At 41.4% G+C, this 14247-nt stretch overlaps 1 protein-coding gene and 1 long non-coding RNA gene across 6 annotated transcripts in view; one reads left to right on the top strand and one right to left on the bottom strand.

Moving 5' to 3' along the window:
* Positions 1–14247, top strand: part of SCUBE1 (signal peptide, CUB domain and EGF like domain containing 1) — a 299572-nt gene that overhangs the window by 253053 nt on the left and 32272 nt on the right. For all 4 annotated transcript variants that reach the window (XM_044281074.1, XM_044281072.1, XM_044281073.1 and 1 more), the window contains 2 exons: positions 85–207; positions 12737–12853. In XM_044281074.1, coding sequence (XP_044137009.1) covers positions 85–207; positions 12737–12853 — 240 coding nt within the window. The remainder of the gene's footprint in view (positions 1–84; positions 208–12736; positions 12854–14247) is intronic.
* LOC122928331 overlaps positions 1–14247 on the bottom strand; it is a 42695-nt gene that overhangs the window by 24833 nt on the left and 3615 nt on the right. The gene's annotated exons all lie outside the window — the stretch shown is intronic.

Here is a 14247-nt window from a genome sequence, read left to right as displayed (position 1 = left end):
CTTTATTTACTGGAGTATATGCAAATAGTTATAGGGATACAATAAAAATAGCACATCTGCCATTCTCCCACCTTTTTATTTCAGATATTGACGAGTGCCTAGTAAATAATGGTGGATGTGACCATTTTTGCCGCAACACAGTTGGAAGCTTTGAATGCAGCTGCCAGAAGGGATACAAGTTACTGACAGATGAACGCTCCTGCCAAGGTAAACTGGTATACATAGTGTTTTTAGTGCATTTTATCATATTGAACCCCTAAATTTTATCATATTGAACCCCTTAATCTTATCATGTTAAACCCCTGCTCTGTAGCTAATTTTCACACATAAATTAGGGATTTGCAGAAATTACAACACCCTAATAAAATATTTTATGAGAATTGCTGACTTTAGGGATGCCGTTTATAGAAATCATTCTATTGAATTCTCAGTTATGGGGTAAAGGTAAGTTCACATCTGCGTCAGAAGCTCTGTTTGAAAGCTATCAAAAGAGTTTGGTACAGGTTGGATGAGCTATGTGCTAATTTTGTTAATCTGCTCCTAGAACTTTCAAGTCCTCTGGCTACTGAGATTGGCATTCATGGATTACACCAACAAATAGGTCACCAAACACACCATTTTAAAGAAATCAAGTTTTCCAGTCATGGACCTTTTATCTAAAGAATAGGCCAGAAATATTTTCTAAGTGAGAGTCCCACTACCAGGAGAATAGGAGTTCCCCTTCAAAAAGGTGGTTAATTCTCCTAATTAATGGGATCCCATACATGGGACCTCCACCTATTATAAATAAATGGCTGTGGTGGGGAAACCTCTTTAGAGATATATGTAAAATGGTATAAAAAATCCTTTAAATGCCAACCATGTCAAAATTAAACACAACCCATCTGTTATTGTTGGTCCCTGTCACTGAGTCCTTGTAAGCACTGAGAATGATCAAATTTCTGTAGTTGTGTCCATAGCAGTGTCAGGAGGGATCATAGTTTGTGACCTGTCAACCTAAAGGGGTCATAATGAGACAGGAGACTAGTGTGGAGAACGCTCCTTAATTTGATCCTTCATATTGGCATATTGTTTAATTTAAATTTCATCCAGTAATGCCTTGGTAAGAAACGTCCTACTACAATTGGCAAGAACATTGTCTATGTCTTTGACATTTTTGTTGTCCTGGATAACCCCATAATAAAAATTTCTGTGTTGGAATACATTAAATTCTTAACCATATCCAGCTATCCATGTATTTATTTCATTTTTTTTTTGTCCATGCCCAGATATTTAGCTAGAGGCAGAGCTTGTTAAGAGTTCATTTGCATCCCCTTTTCCCAGAATTCCAGAGGAGCATTACCTGGCCTATAGGACTTCTCACACCATTTCAAAGCTAATACTCTAACCAGTCCTGTTCTTAAAAAACAAGACCTTGCTGGCATCTTTGACAGCTTTAAAGACATGAGATCCTCAATAAATAAAATCGCCTGTTAAGGGCAGAAGAATGTCCCATTGCTCAATATCCATCTACTTTTGTGCCTTGGCAATAGTCACCTACCTTCCATGGTCTACTGGAGCTTAAATGGAATGGAATGATGTGTTGTTTAGTTGTTGAGGTTGTATGTCTCCATTTGTGTGAAACCTTGGACAGTTGATAAGTTGACGATTAGGAGCCAGAAAAGATACCAAGAGGACAGTTACATCATCTATCTTCCATGTTTGACAGTAAAATATGCCTGGATGTGTTAGTTGCAGAACAGACGCGTTAGGAAGACATTTTACAGTATTCAATTTTGCATGAATGGTTCCCCAAGAATAAACATTTTGGGGGAGATTTATCAAAACTGGTGTAAATGAAAACTGGCTTAGTTGCCAATAGCAACCAATTAGATTCCACCTTTCATTTTCCAAAGGAGCTTTGAAAAATGAAAGGTAGAATCTGATTGGCTGCTATGGGCAACTAAGCCAGTTCGTCACAAAAAGTTGTCACTGTCACAAAAACGGGCAAAATTCAAGCGTTCTTGGTGCCTTATTGTTCTGTGTATATATTTGTCATGACTATGATTTTGTATTGAACAGAAGTACTGTAAATATCAAATGTGATTCAATGGGAAGTCTTACATTCACGGAATAATATATGTATCTATAGAACTGAGCTTTGTGTTGGGAGGGGGCAATAAAAAAATTGTATTGTAGTCTGATTATTTTGGAGCATGTAGCAAAGCTTCCGCCTTTGGCACACTGGTTTTTCCATAACCAAAGTTTGCTCAAACTTCACATGGAGCCAAATGATATTCAACTTTATCAAACTCCAGGCTATTTGCTGCAGGTAATTTCTATGTGTGATTATTGGATTTGTATAAAGCAGAGTAACCCAGTCCAGGCTATAATAAGCACTTGGCATGAAATAAAAAAAAATGGAATTGGAGAAGACTTTTAGGAACCTCTAGAGTTCAATTAATAGCCTTTTTGGCCTTGTAGTGCTGGATCCTCTCACAGTCGTTTGTGGTGTGATGATAGCTGTCACTTTCTCCCTCTTTATTATCTGTATGTCTCATTTTATCCCAACTTTGTTAATCATAGACTTCTGGAGAACAGTTGATGAGATCCAGCAGGGCTTATTGGCTCCTGCATAATCATCTTCCAGACATTTTCTTCTTTATCACATCAGTATACTGCCATGCTCTGACAACAATATGTTTGTGTAATGAGTAATGTGTCTTTATTGGGTAATTTATTTGCTGTAATATATTTGCCGCCTTTGATCCTCTGGTTAAACTCAAATCATTTCTCCATTTCTGTAGTGGGTGTTGGACCTGTAGTGGGTCTTGTGGGAAGGCAAAACATGTGATTATGATAGAAAGTGCTCGTAGATTTAATTGTCTTCGCCCAGTCTTGGAATTGTCATTCAGTTCATATGGACCCGTGGAGTAGAACCAGCTGTTAATTTTTATTTTTTTTATATATATTGCAAGTCTTTAAAGATCATTAAATATGGGCAGATGATTTGCCAGGCCTTGTCATTTGGGATTCATTTATAATTTAGGTTTACATAAAAGTAGGTCATCAGAGATTTTGAGGGTTTCTAAAGTTCCTCTGTTATTCCTCCTGGAAATGAGTGCATAAATTGACAGTTGGCCATTACCAGTCCCTTTGTCAACAGGGTTTGACCCTGTCTAATCAGTGCTGAGTGTCATTATAGGCGCACACCTTTATTGACAAGAGAACACCCAAATTTCAGTGTATTCATACATTTTAAGGAGGAATAAGAGAGGATTGGGATAAAGCATAGTTCTAAAAAAACTGTGCCCAGAAATTTTATTTTTATGGAGAATGCAAGTTTTACTTTTAAAATAGACACGACAAGTCCACTTTAAAGGAGTTGTGCCAAGTATTAAAGTTAACCCCTATCCACAGAAAGTTATCCACAGGTTCCCAGCTGATCCTGAGAATGGGCAACCCATTGTCCTGCTGCTCCATTCATTATGTGGAGCTGTCAGAAATAGCTGAGTGATGTACTTGGCTATCTCTGGCAGTCCCATAGAGAATAAATGGAGTGGAAGGGAGCATACTCAGGTTGCTGCTCCATCAGGATAGGAACATGGGACCTCCATTCTTGGGATTGGTAGAGATGCCAACAGCTTCACCCCCACCGATCAGTTAGTTATCCCCAATCCTGTGGTGTGTAGTGTGAATGTTGTACCAGGGTCAAATTTTATGCTCCAACACGGTCTCATCTGTCCTTTATTCATAATTTTCAACTGTGCCTTATAAATTACCAGCATCCTCTGGTAGGTGACCATGCAATTATTTTCTTTTAAAGTGCTATGAATCCAATGAGCACAGACCCCCCTTTCCCATGTGCATTTCTACCACTACATTTTTATTGAGCCAATACATCTAAAATGCAAATTTGAAAAACAGCCATGATTGTCAGTATTGTATTACATTGTTTATACAGCTCATATCCATGAATGTCTTCATGGCTACAGACAACAAACCCTGGGAGCAGTCTCATTCTAGAGCCACTGGGAGATTTGCAGACCTGGACAGTGCAATACTAGCTATGTAAATCCCCTTTAGTGGTAGCTTTGTGCCGCTAATATTATATCATTTATCAAGGCAGAAAAAAACAAGCTCTCATAAGTAATTTGATTAAATTAGCACTGAATTTTGTACCCCAAAAAAGAAACGGTGAGCATCAACTTTAATAAAGGTGTGGTAGTTTGGGCAGAACCCTCAGTGGGCAGTGGGGCTCATTCTTAGTGGTTGGTTCCTTCCCCGCTCATGCCACTATGATTTATGTGAATAGCTGTTGCGGCCAGAGCCCCTACCACTCCCGTCCTTGGCTTCCCTGCTCCTGGACTTGCAGCCCACTGCATACCTATTGCATCCAGTAACGTTTGCTTTCCTCATCTTCTTCATTCATACCTGACTGCCACGATGACTTCTTTCAGCCACCTTTCGTCTCTATGGACTTCTTAGACTCCTCACTATGCCCTATTCTCCCCTCCCCCCCCTCCTTCTCAACACAAACTCCCCATCCTGGTGCTGCCTCCTCCAGTACTGTGCCTGCTCTGCTCCCCAATGCCCCCAAACACTATACTATACAGAAAAAACTGAAAATGTATTTCTTGGTTACTTAATAATAATAAGAAACAATCTTTAATGAACCCTAACGTGTTCCAGTCGTATAAACAAGAGAGAGAAAAAAGCTTGTCATGGTTTTATGAGCATAAATCTATCGCTTCCAGGACAGTAAATTCTCATTTAAGCAAACGAAGCCAAGAGAAAGCACTGACCGTCTAATAACAGCCCTCAGTGGTAATAGTCTTTGGTTATTAGTAATGAAAGGAACTCAGGTCACGTCTGTGTGCCTCTATATGCAATATATTGTGTGTGTGTAATGTCTGTATCTATCTGTAACTATCACAATCTGCTGTCATACACAAGTGGCGCTAAATGTTGGCTGCAGCAGCCACTGATTAACTGGCGATTACTGCCACCCTTCGCTTTAAAAATCAGTTATTTAGCAGCAGCAGTATGTATTATACACTATAGGGGTAATTTACGAACAGATATACAGGACTTTTGTGGCGTATATCTGGCGCAGATTCTGTTGCACACTATGTTGCGGTAAAATCTGCAACTTCCCTGCTCATGCCAGCGTAAAAAAGGTCTGGCTTCAGCAGAGATGTTTGCATGTACCTCACAAGACCGCTGAAGCTTTTGACTAGCCGCAGTGCTTATATGGATGTAACTGAAGGACCAGTAAAGAAAGACTAAGCAGAGCCACCACAGCATTATTGCAGGAATAGCGGGGGGATTAAACCAATTATTTCTGTAGTTTTTTATTTTATTTATGTTTATCTCCTTGCCTGCTGTAAGAGTAGTTTCTAAACCCCAGGCTCCTTCACTACTAAATAAACCCTGTATAACATCATAAGTGTATAAATAACAAAATAATAGAAGGATAATTTACCAGATATTTCTTCATCATATCATTCCTTGGCTCATCAAAGGGGCGCCATTCTAATCAGAGATGTTAATCTTTCTCTAGAATGCGATTACATGAATTTTGTTTGCAGTCATTTGGTACTTGGCCTGCTGTGTAGCGCTGCCTCTGCAGGTCTCGCTCAGTCAAGGGCCTCAAGGTGTGCAGAATCAGCTATGAGATTTAGTAGCCCCCCTCCCCTCTCCATTTATTTATTCTTCACCTACTAAATTATGAAGAAAGCAGCAGGGATGTAAAGCAATGAGGTTTTTATATGTTACAGTGCCCTCTGCTTCCTTCCTCCTCCTCTGCCTGTGGCTCTGTTATTGACTTTCATAATCGTAATGAGGAAGAGCAGCTATGTTCTGCATGTCTAAATTAGGACTAAATTGCCTATTAAAGGTTTACTTTGTGGTAAGGCCGAGCTACATCCGCTCACTTTTTCCCCTCTCTGCCTGCAATGAAATGGCAAGAACATCTAGCACAGGATTAACTGGTGCTTCTAGATCCAGCCTTAAAAAATTTAAAAACTTTGACTGATTGAGCACATTTACCTTTTTTTTTCTTCTTTTAAGGATGACCTATTAATCATGTAATATATAAGACCCCAAAATTTGATGGGAACCACTATCCTGATCCCTCCCGAATCTGAATCCATGTTGCAACTACATATTGAAGAGGTGGCCGCACATGGCCCTCTCCACTGAAGGTTATGGAAGTTATGTAGACAGCCGAGCAAGCGACTCCCTTTCAGAAGTGTTGAAAAGAGCCTCATGCATGTGCCTCTGCCTCTTCTCGGCTGTTTAGGATTTCCGAACGGCCGTCAGGGTTAGGTAATGACTGCCAGGTGGATAAATAAAAAATGCTGACTCTCATACTCGACTTTTGACAGCCCCCCTTCCCCTTTCCAATTTTGGGGCCCCATTAAATTTTGCTATAGACTTGCCTCCCTCAGTGTAGGTTCCTAGGTTATAAATATCTACTTAAAGAGTCATTACATTTAATAGATAGCTATTGAGATAGGTGCGCGAGAGAGAAAGGAATACTAGACAGATAACACCATGCAACAAAAAAAAAAATATTTGTCTGCTACTGGGCAAAAACCATTTGTCCTATACTAAATCGAGTGTGTGGATTACAAATTCGAAGTCAGAATTGTTGTAACACATCATGAAATTTTGCTATGCATAAGTATGCCTAAATGAATTAAGCACTTGGAAAGCATTGAATCATTTTGAACAGAACGAGTTTTACTCCAACAATTAAAGTTTGTGTAGTAAACAATGGAATACCAAAATTTCAAAAAGTCTTGTTTTTCAGTTTAAAAGTCTGACTTGAGCAAGGCCCAGTAGTGTTAAAAGTGCTCCAGGCATCTGCTTTTGCGTTTGTGAACGGTCATATTTTCCCGTTGCAAAAAACACCAGTAGTCCCCCATCATTTTGGGATTCCAGCGGCCTTGATTCCTTTTCTCCATTGTAGAAATATCTTTATGGAACCGCTCTCCATGTTCGTCACTTACGTGTCCCAAATTGGGAGGAAAAAAGTTAAGATGGGAATGTAAGAAATGCACTTTCAATGACATTCAGCAGCCAAGTTGTTCATATGCTGTAAGCATGTTGTCTACTAATTCAGCATCGTTTGCAGCTCGTCTGTTCCCAAGGAAGTTCTGCACTACTAGCACAAATGCATCCCAAGCTGCAAGACGCACTCGCTTTGTCAGATTCTTGCGCTGATCATAAGTAGTATACACTCACCTAAAGGAACACCATACTAATACGTGTTGGACCCCCTTTTGCTTTCAGAACTGCCTTAATTCTACGTGGCATTGATTCAACAAGGTGCTGATAGCATTCTTTAGAAATGTTGGCCCATATTGATAGGATAGCATCTTGCAGTTGATGGAGATTTGAGGGATGCACATCCAGGGCACGAAGCTCCCATTCCACCACATAGATGCTCTATTGGGTTGAGATCTGGTGACTGTGGGGGCCATTTTAGTACAGTGAACTTATTGTCATGTTCAAGAAACCAATTTCAAATGATTCGAGCTTTGTGACATGGTGCATTATCCTGCTGGAAGTGGCCATCAGAGGATGGGTACATGGTGGTCATGAAGGGATGGACATGCTTTGAAACAATGCTCAGGTAGCCCGTGGCATTTAAACAATGGCCAATTGGCACTAAGGGGCCTAAAGTGTGCCCAGAAAATATCCCCCACACCATTACACCACAACCACCAGCCTGCACAGTGGTAACAAGGCATGATGGATACATGTTCTCATTCTGTTTACGCCAAATTCGGGCTGTCTTGACCAGGACCACAACCCTACATGCATTGAAGCAACTGCCATGTGATTGGTTGACTAGATAATCGCATTAATGAGAAATAGAACAGGTGTTCCTAATAATTCTTTAGGTGAGTGTATTTGCCACATATGTAGCAGAAATTGTCTGGATCATTAACACATTTGCGTTTATCCATCTTAAGTTTCAAAACTGATAGTAGTATAACAGATCACTTTATCAAAATCTGTCCAGCTTGCCTTATATACTTACTGCTGACATCAGCCTGAGTGCGTCCGAACAGGTCTGGACATGTCCATTGAAATATCTCCAATATAATGCATTAGTATTATAACTGAATAGGCTTTGCATGTATAACTTAACCCTTTAAGGACCTCCGCCGTACATGTACAGAAGAAATACGTTCCCAAAACATGTGCCTGCTCGCACATGCAGCGGGCGCCATAGCTGCCGGGTTTCTGCTATTTTAAAGCAGAGACCCACCCGCGACACATGTATGTGATTTGACCACTGCATCTGCGCAGTCCGGAAGCGGAAGTCGTGCACTTTCACTCCGGTAACAGCGCTCCCTGGCTGAGATCGTGGAACCTGTTACATTGATCGAATAGGCTGTCTATACCAATACAGGCCACTAGGTGGCAGCATTGTATTGGTATAGTGCAAATTAAGTGTTCAATGGTATCTATATAGACATTAATGAACACGATAGGCAATCTAATGATTGGCAGTTATTGTCACCCAAGGTGACTTAAGAGAAGTAGAAAAAAAGGTAAAAAAAAAAGGTTTTGCTAATATATATATATATATATATATAAAAGAGACTAAAAGTTCAAATCACCCCCCTTTCCTTAAAATAAAAATACTTAAACAATAAAAGAAATAAACATCATTGGCATTGCCACGTGCAAAAATACGGCAAATGGTGTAACGGGGAAAAAAAATAAAAACAGCCAATTTGCCATTTTTTCAACTACCCAATAATCTTTTTTTTTTTTTTTTTTTTTTTTTTTTAAGTGATCAAAAAGGCGCAAACACTTCAAATTGGTGTCACTGAAAAGAACAGATCCTCCCTCCAAAAATGAGCCCTCACAGAGCCCCGTACACTTAACTACAAAAAAGTTATAGGGGTCAGAATAAAAAGGTTTTACATTTTTTTTCAGTATTAAAATGCAAGAAAAATTATGTAAGTGTGGTATTGTTGCAACCGTACTGACCTGGAGAATAAAGATAACAGGTCAATTTTACCGCATAGTGCGCAGTGTAAAAAATAAAAACCTTTATCAGAATTACGTTTTCTCCCAATTCTACCCCATTTACCAAAACATTTTCCTGCTTCCTACTACATGATATGCAACCATTAAAGGGGGCCATTGAAAGTACAACTTGTCCTGCAAAAAATAAGCCCGCATAAGGCTATGTGAAAGGAAAAATAAAAAAGTTAGGACTATGGGAAGGCGGGGAGTGATAAACGAAAACGCTAAAATGGAAAATCCCAGGATCCTTAAGGGGTTAAAATCTAAACGTGTCATGCAAATTCTGAGTTCATATTTGGAATCAGCGCGCTCATTTTAGTATAAATCACATGTTTTTCTCTCAGTAGCAAAATCATTGTTGCGCGGTGTAATGGATACTCCGGTTCTGTCACGTTTGTAGCTAAACCATGGTAACTATCTGGATTACCAATAAAGGGGATGTTCCACGAGTTAAAATTTAAAAAGGCCCTGATGAATAATATACCTTACTGAACCTCTGCTGCTTCTGTTCCAATGCTGTGTAGTCCAGTATAATAAGAGTGCAAGGCTGGAAAGGAAACCAGAAATGATAACCTCCTACCAGCCACAGTGTCCATAAAACAGGAAGAAAGGATGCAGATCAGCAAGCAATTCCCGTTTCCTCCCTCATCATCTCTGAAAAAGTTTCTGCTGCCCCCTCTCCTTCCTGTAATGAGGGCACCTCTCCCTAAGAATAGCGAACCCTGCCATTTAGTTCTAGCCTTTGGCAGGATATGACCAGTTCAATATAATATACATGTAAATATAAAAGTGAGTGGTTTCTTTTTCCGAAGTGATCAGACTAGAGAGGACTTGGTCACGACCAGGACTGTGACATAGCTAGGTCAATCTTGCAGTGCTAATTCATCTGAGTCTCCATATCTCCACTTACAGTCCCATATCTACCCCTTCAGCCCCATTCCTTCTTAGTTCTCCATTTGCTGCACCTTTATCATCCATTCATCTGAATTCTCCTTATAAGCTACGATCTTCAAATCAGCTGTTATATTCCACTTATATCACAACATCTTGATGCCACTAGAAGTCAGGAAGTTGTCTGTGGCAGCGACCTACAGCGGATATAAGCGAACCACTGGAATATGTGACTATGTGGGGGCACCGGGGAGACTTGCCAGCTTGATATTGCCCCTAACTGGTGTGGATACTGTCTCTAATCAGCATGAATAGTGCACTTAGGGACTAATTAGGGACACCGTCCACACCTAGTGGTCTAATGGCTGGTATCCATGATTATACTATATGTCACGTGCATATTGAAAAATTCAGGGACGACACAGATCATGTTATTTCTTCCATAGAAAAATAGAAGTTATAGGGTTATTCCTATTTCAGACATACTGTTAAGATATGTCAGTTTTCTAGCACCCGCTCCTATCTCCAGAACAGGCCCCCGAAGTGGAGGTCTATTCACTGCTATGGGAGTTTTAAAAATAGTCTAGCCAGTGCTCGGTGAACGGAGGGTGGCCGTGCATATGCAGCTGCTCTCTCTTTACTTCAGGGGGCCCTTTCTGGACATATCAGGTCCAAGAGCTGGGACCCGCACCTATCTGACATTGATGGCATATCCTAGAGATAAGCTATCAATGCCTGAGATGGGAATAACTCTTTGAAGGGGTATTCCCTTTAGGTGCGAGTCCCAGAGGTGGAGAACGGAGAGGGGAGAGCTGTGGCTGGAGGACCCCAGGTTTCCCAGGGTCCGTCTACCACTAAGCGCTGCTCCCTTACAAGTTAATGGAAGCGTGCACCGCTCACGCGCAGCCCCTGCTCCCATTCATTTCTATGGGGCAGATGGAAATAGCTGGCCCGGCTATTTTCGGCAACCTCATTGAAATGAATCGAGGGTGGCTGCATATGCGCAGTGCGCCCTCCAATAATTTCCCCGCTCCGTTCTCGTTGTAGGTGCGGGTCCCAGAGGTGGGACCCGCACCTATCAGACAATGGGGGCATATCCTAGTGATATGCCCCCCTTGGATGTGATGGCAAAACCCCTTTAAGAAAGTACTCCCATTAATACATGCCTTTGTTCACTAGTGCAACTTTTCCACTCCAATAAGTCTTTCTCATGCATGCTTTAGAAAGACCCATTCAAGCTCAATTGTTGCTTTGGTGAACAAAGCCGTGTATTAATGTGGGTGCTGATGTGGAGGACTCTGGTCCTGTAAGACAGTCCAGTACTGCTGACCTCTTTGAATCATTGATGCCATATATTTCTGCATACCTACTTTTGGTATAGAGAACATTTGCCAGAATTGTGCCCCAAATATCATATGATTTGAGCCCAAATCTGGCCATTGACAGCAGATTTGGAGATCCCTTGAAATATAACAAGCCTGTCTGATCTAATATCATTAAGATAATCTGTGCCAAAGAAGGCGCATCCCCTATGTCCTATTGATATATTATAAATGGCATGGGGCATAATTACAATGCAAAGTAAAAAAAAAAGTCAGTAATGCCCCTTAGCCCCTTGTAGACATAAAAACTGAACAATGCAAACCTGGGCCTCATAGGCTGCAGTAACCCCCTTGGCATCAAACATGCCATAACACTTAAAAGGGTTATCCTATGACTAATGTAAAAAATGAAAATCAGACATCATATAGTATAGGACAATCCCTTTCTAGCAATGCTAGAACCAGCTTTGTACTTCACATGGATCCAGAGATCTCCCCATTCACTCCTCTGCTAGATTTATATCAAGCTGACGGCTCAAAGGGAGTGTCTTTTCTGCTGCAGCTTAGGGGGCGTGTCCATGCTCTCCCTATCACAGCTCAGGAAGCAGTTGAAGGATGAAACTGAGCATGTGCGGCCTTCTCAGTGAGCAGGTCAAAGAAATAAGAATAAAAATAAACAGCAGGTGGCGCTATACAGATATATTTTATCGTATAACTCCGTGGCTTTGCCCCAAATTTTTTTACATGCAATTACAAAAGTATTCAGATCCAGGTGCTGATTTGAAAACTGTAGAATATTTTTCATGGGACAACCCCTTTAATAACTACTGTATCTAGATATATTTTTACCTGTCATTCCTTACAGTCTGTTTACACCTTACCAGCCACCTTACTGTACGCCTGATCAATTTCGCCTACGATTAATATTTGTTTTTCTCATTTGCCTAGGGCAGTTATCATTACGAATGATGATAATTGTTTCAGTCTGAAAAATAACGACTAAATAATGTATAAATGGACCTTGAGCGATTATTGAATTTTGCAGTAGAGTTCTTAATGATAGAGCTATGCATGTCAATACTATACATTGGTGCCATCTAGTGTCCGTCATGGGTTCTGCATCAAAAGATAATGCTGATTTTGAATTAACAATAAAGGGGTATTTTGGCCAAAGAAATGTGTGCCATAAATACAACTGTCTGGAATACCTACTTTAAAGTATCTCCCACCTCATATCTGTCGTCATTTTACTAGGATATGATATTTTGATGATATTTGTTTGAAAAATATTCAGGACATTTTTGACCAGTGTACTGTAGACCTTGCTGCCATATTATTATGTTAAAAAAGGAAGAAGGCCTTTCGGTAACAGAAATTAGACTCATAAAAGGCTGACAGAGGTTGGTGTTAGCTACTTGCTGTCCAAGTAATTGAAAGTGGAGAAGGCTGGACTACAACGTCTATACATTGACCCTTTCTTTTTGTTTCAGACATTGATGAGTGTTCCTTTGAGAGGACCTGTGACCACATCTGTATCAACTACCCTGGAAGTTTTGAATGTCTCTGTCACAAGGGATACACACTCTATGGAATGACCCACTGTGGAGGTTTGTATACTTTCCTGTTGTCATAGCCCTGGTTGAATGTAAAGCTTTTAAACCAATCTTATGGCAAGTAAACCAGGAAAAGATAGGATATTTTTCAAGGGGTGTTTCTAAGCATGTTGGAGCTGGAGGTGGAGGCCTCACATCCTCTCCATTATACAGAATCTCCTCTGAAAGATATGCCCCTGACGAAGTGGAGGTGAAACCCGGGTCGGGCAGTTCCCATGGAGGAATTTTATGAGATTTTGCTGATGTGCGCTTTTATACTTTATGCTTAGTAAGTACAATAAATCCTTATGTGTTTGAACTCTGGCTTAGCATTACTTAACTATTGCATGTTCTTTCCTTTTTTCCTGCAAATGGGATTTTAGGAAAGGACTAGAAAGTGCAGGGATTTGTTACGTCATATTGAGACTCCTGAGTGAAAACTGATGGGCTTCTGGAAGTTAGTTGTGTGCGTGCTGTGCAACTCCAATATCTTTCTGTAGATATATTAAAGAGGTTTTCCAAGATATTTTAACTGATAGGTTATCAGTATCTGATCGGTGGGGTCCGACACCCTGGACCCCTGCCGATCAGCTGTTTGAGAAGGCACAAGTGCTCATGGTAGCAGCTCAGCCCAATTAACTTCAATGCATCTAGGCCATATGGTGATAAACGTGACGTCACACAACTTAGGCTGCTTTCACACTAGCGTTCGGGTTTCCGTTCGTGAGCTCCGTTTGAAGGAGCTCACGAGCGGACCCGAACGCAGCCGTCCAGCCCTGATGCAGTCTGAATGGAGGCGGATCCGCTCAGACTGCATCAGTCTGGCGGCGTTCAGCCTCCGCTCCGCTCGCCTCCGCACGGACAGGCGGACAGCTGAACGCTGCTTGCAGCGTTCGGGTGTCCGCCTGGCCGTGCGGAGGCGTGCGGATCCGTCCAGACTTACAATGTAAGTCAATGGGGACGGATCCGTTTGAAGATGCCACAATGTGGCTCAATCTTCAAGCGGATCCGTCCCCCATTGACTTTACATTGAAAGTCTGGACGGATCCGTCCCAGGCTATTTTCACACTTAGCTTTTTTTAGCTAATATAATGCAGACGGATCCGTTCTGAACGGAGCCTCCGTCTGCATTATTATGGGCGGATCCGTTCAGAACGGATCCGCCCGAACGCTAGTGTGAAAGTAGCCTTAGGCAAATCTGTGAAAAGGCCACAACGCTAGTGCGACCGCTGGTACCTTCTCAAACAACTGATTGCCGGGGATCCCGGGTGTTGGACCCCCACTGATCGCACCCCCACTGATTAGATACTTATGACCTATCCTCTGGGCCCTCCCTGAGCTGCGTTCCTGCCTCAGCACTGTCCGGGTGCTGGCGCTGCACTGTGCTCTGACGTCACTCAGTGTCAGGG

The sequence above is a fragment of the Bufo gargarizans genome, chromosome 2 (assembly GCF_014858855.1).
Source record: "Bufo gargarizans isolate SCDJY-AF-19 chromosome 2, ASM1485885v1, whole genome shotgun sequence".
Classification (NCBI taxonomy): domain Eukaryota; kingdom Metazoa; phylum Chordata; class Amphibia; order Anura; family Bufonidae; genus Bufo; species Bufo gargarizans.
This window is presented reverse-complemented; position numbering and strand designations above follow the sequence as displayed.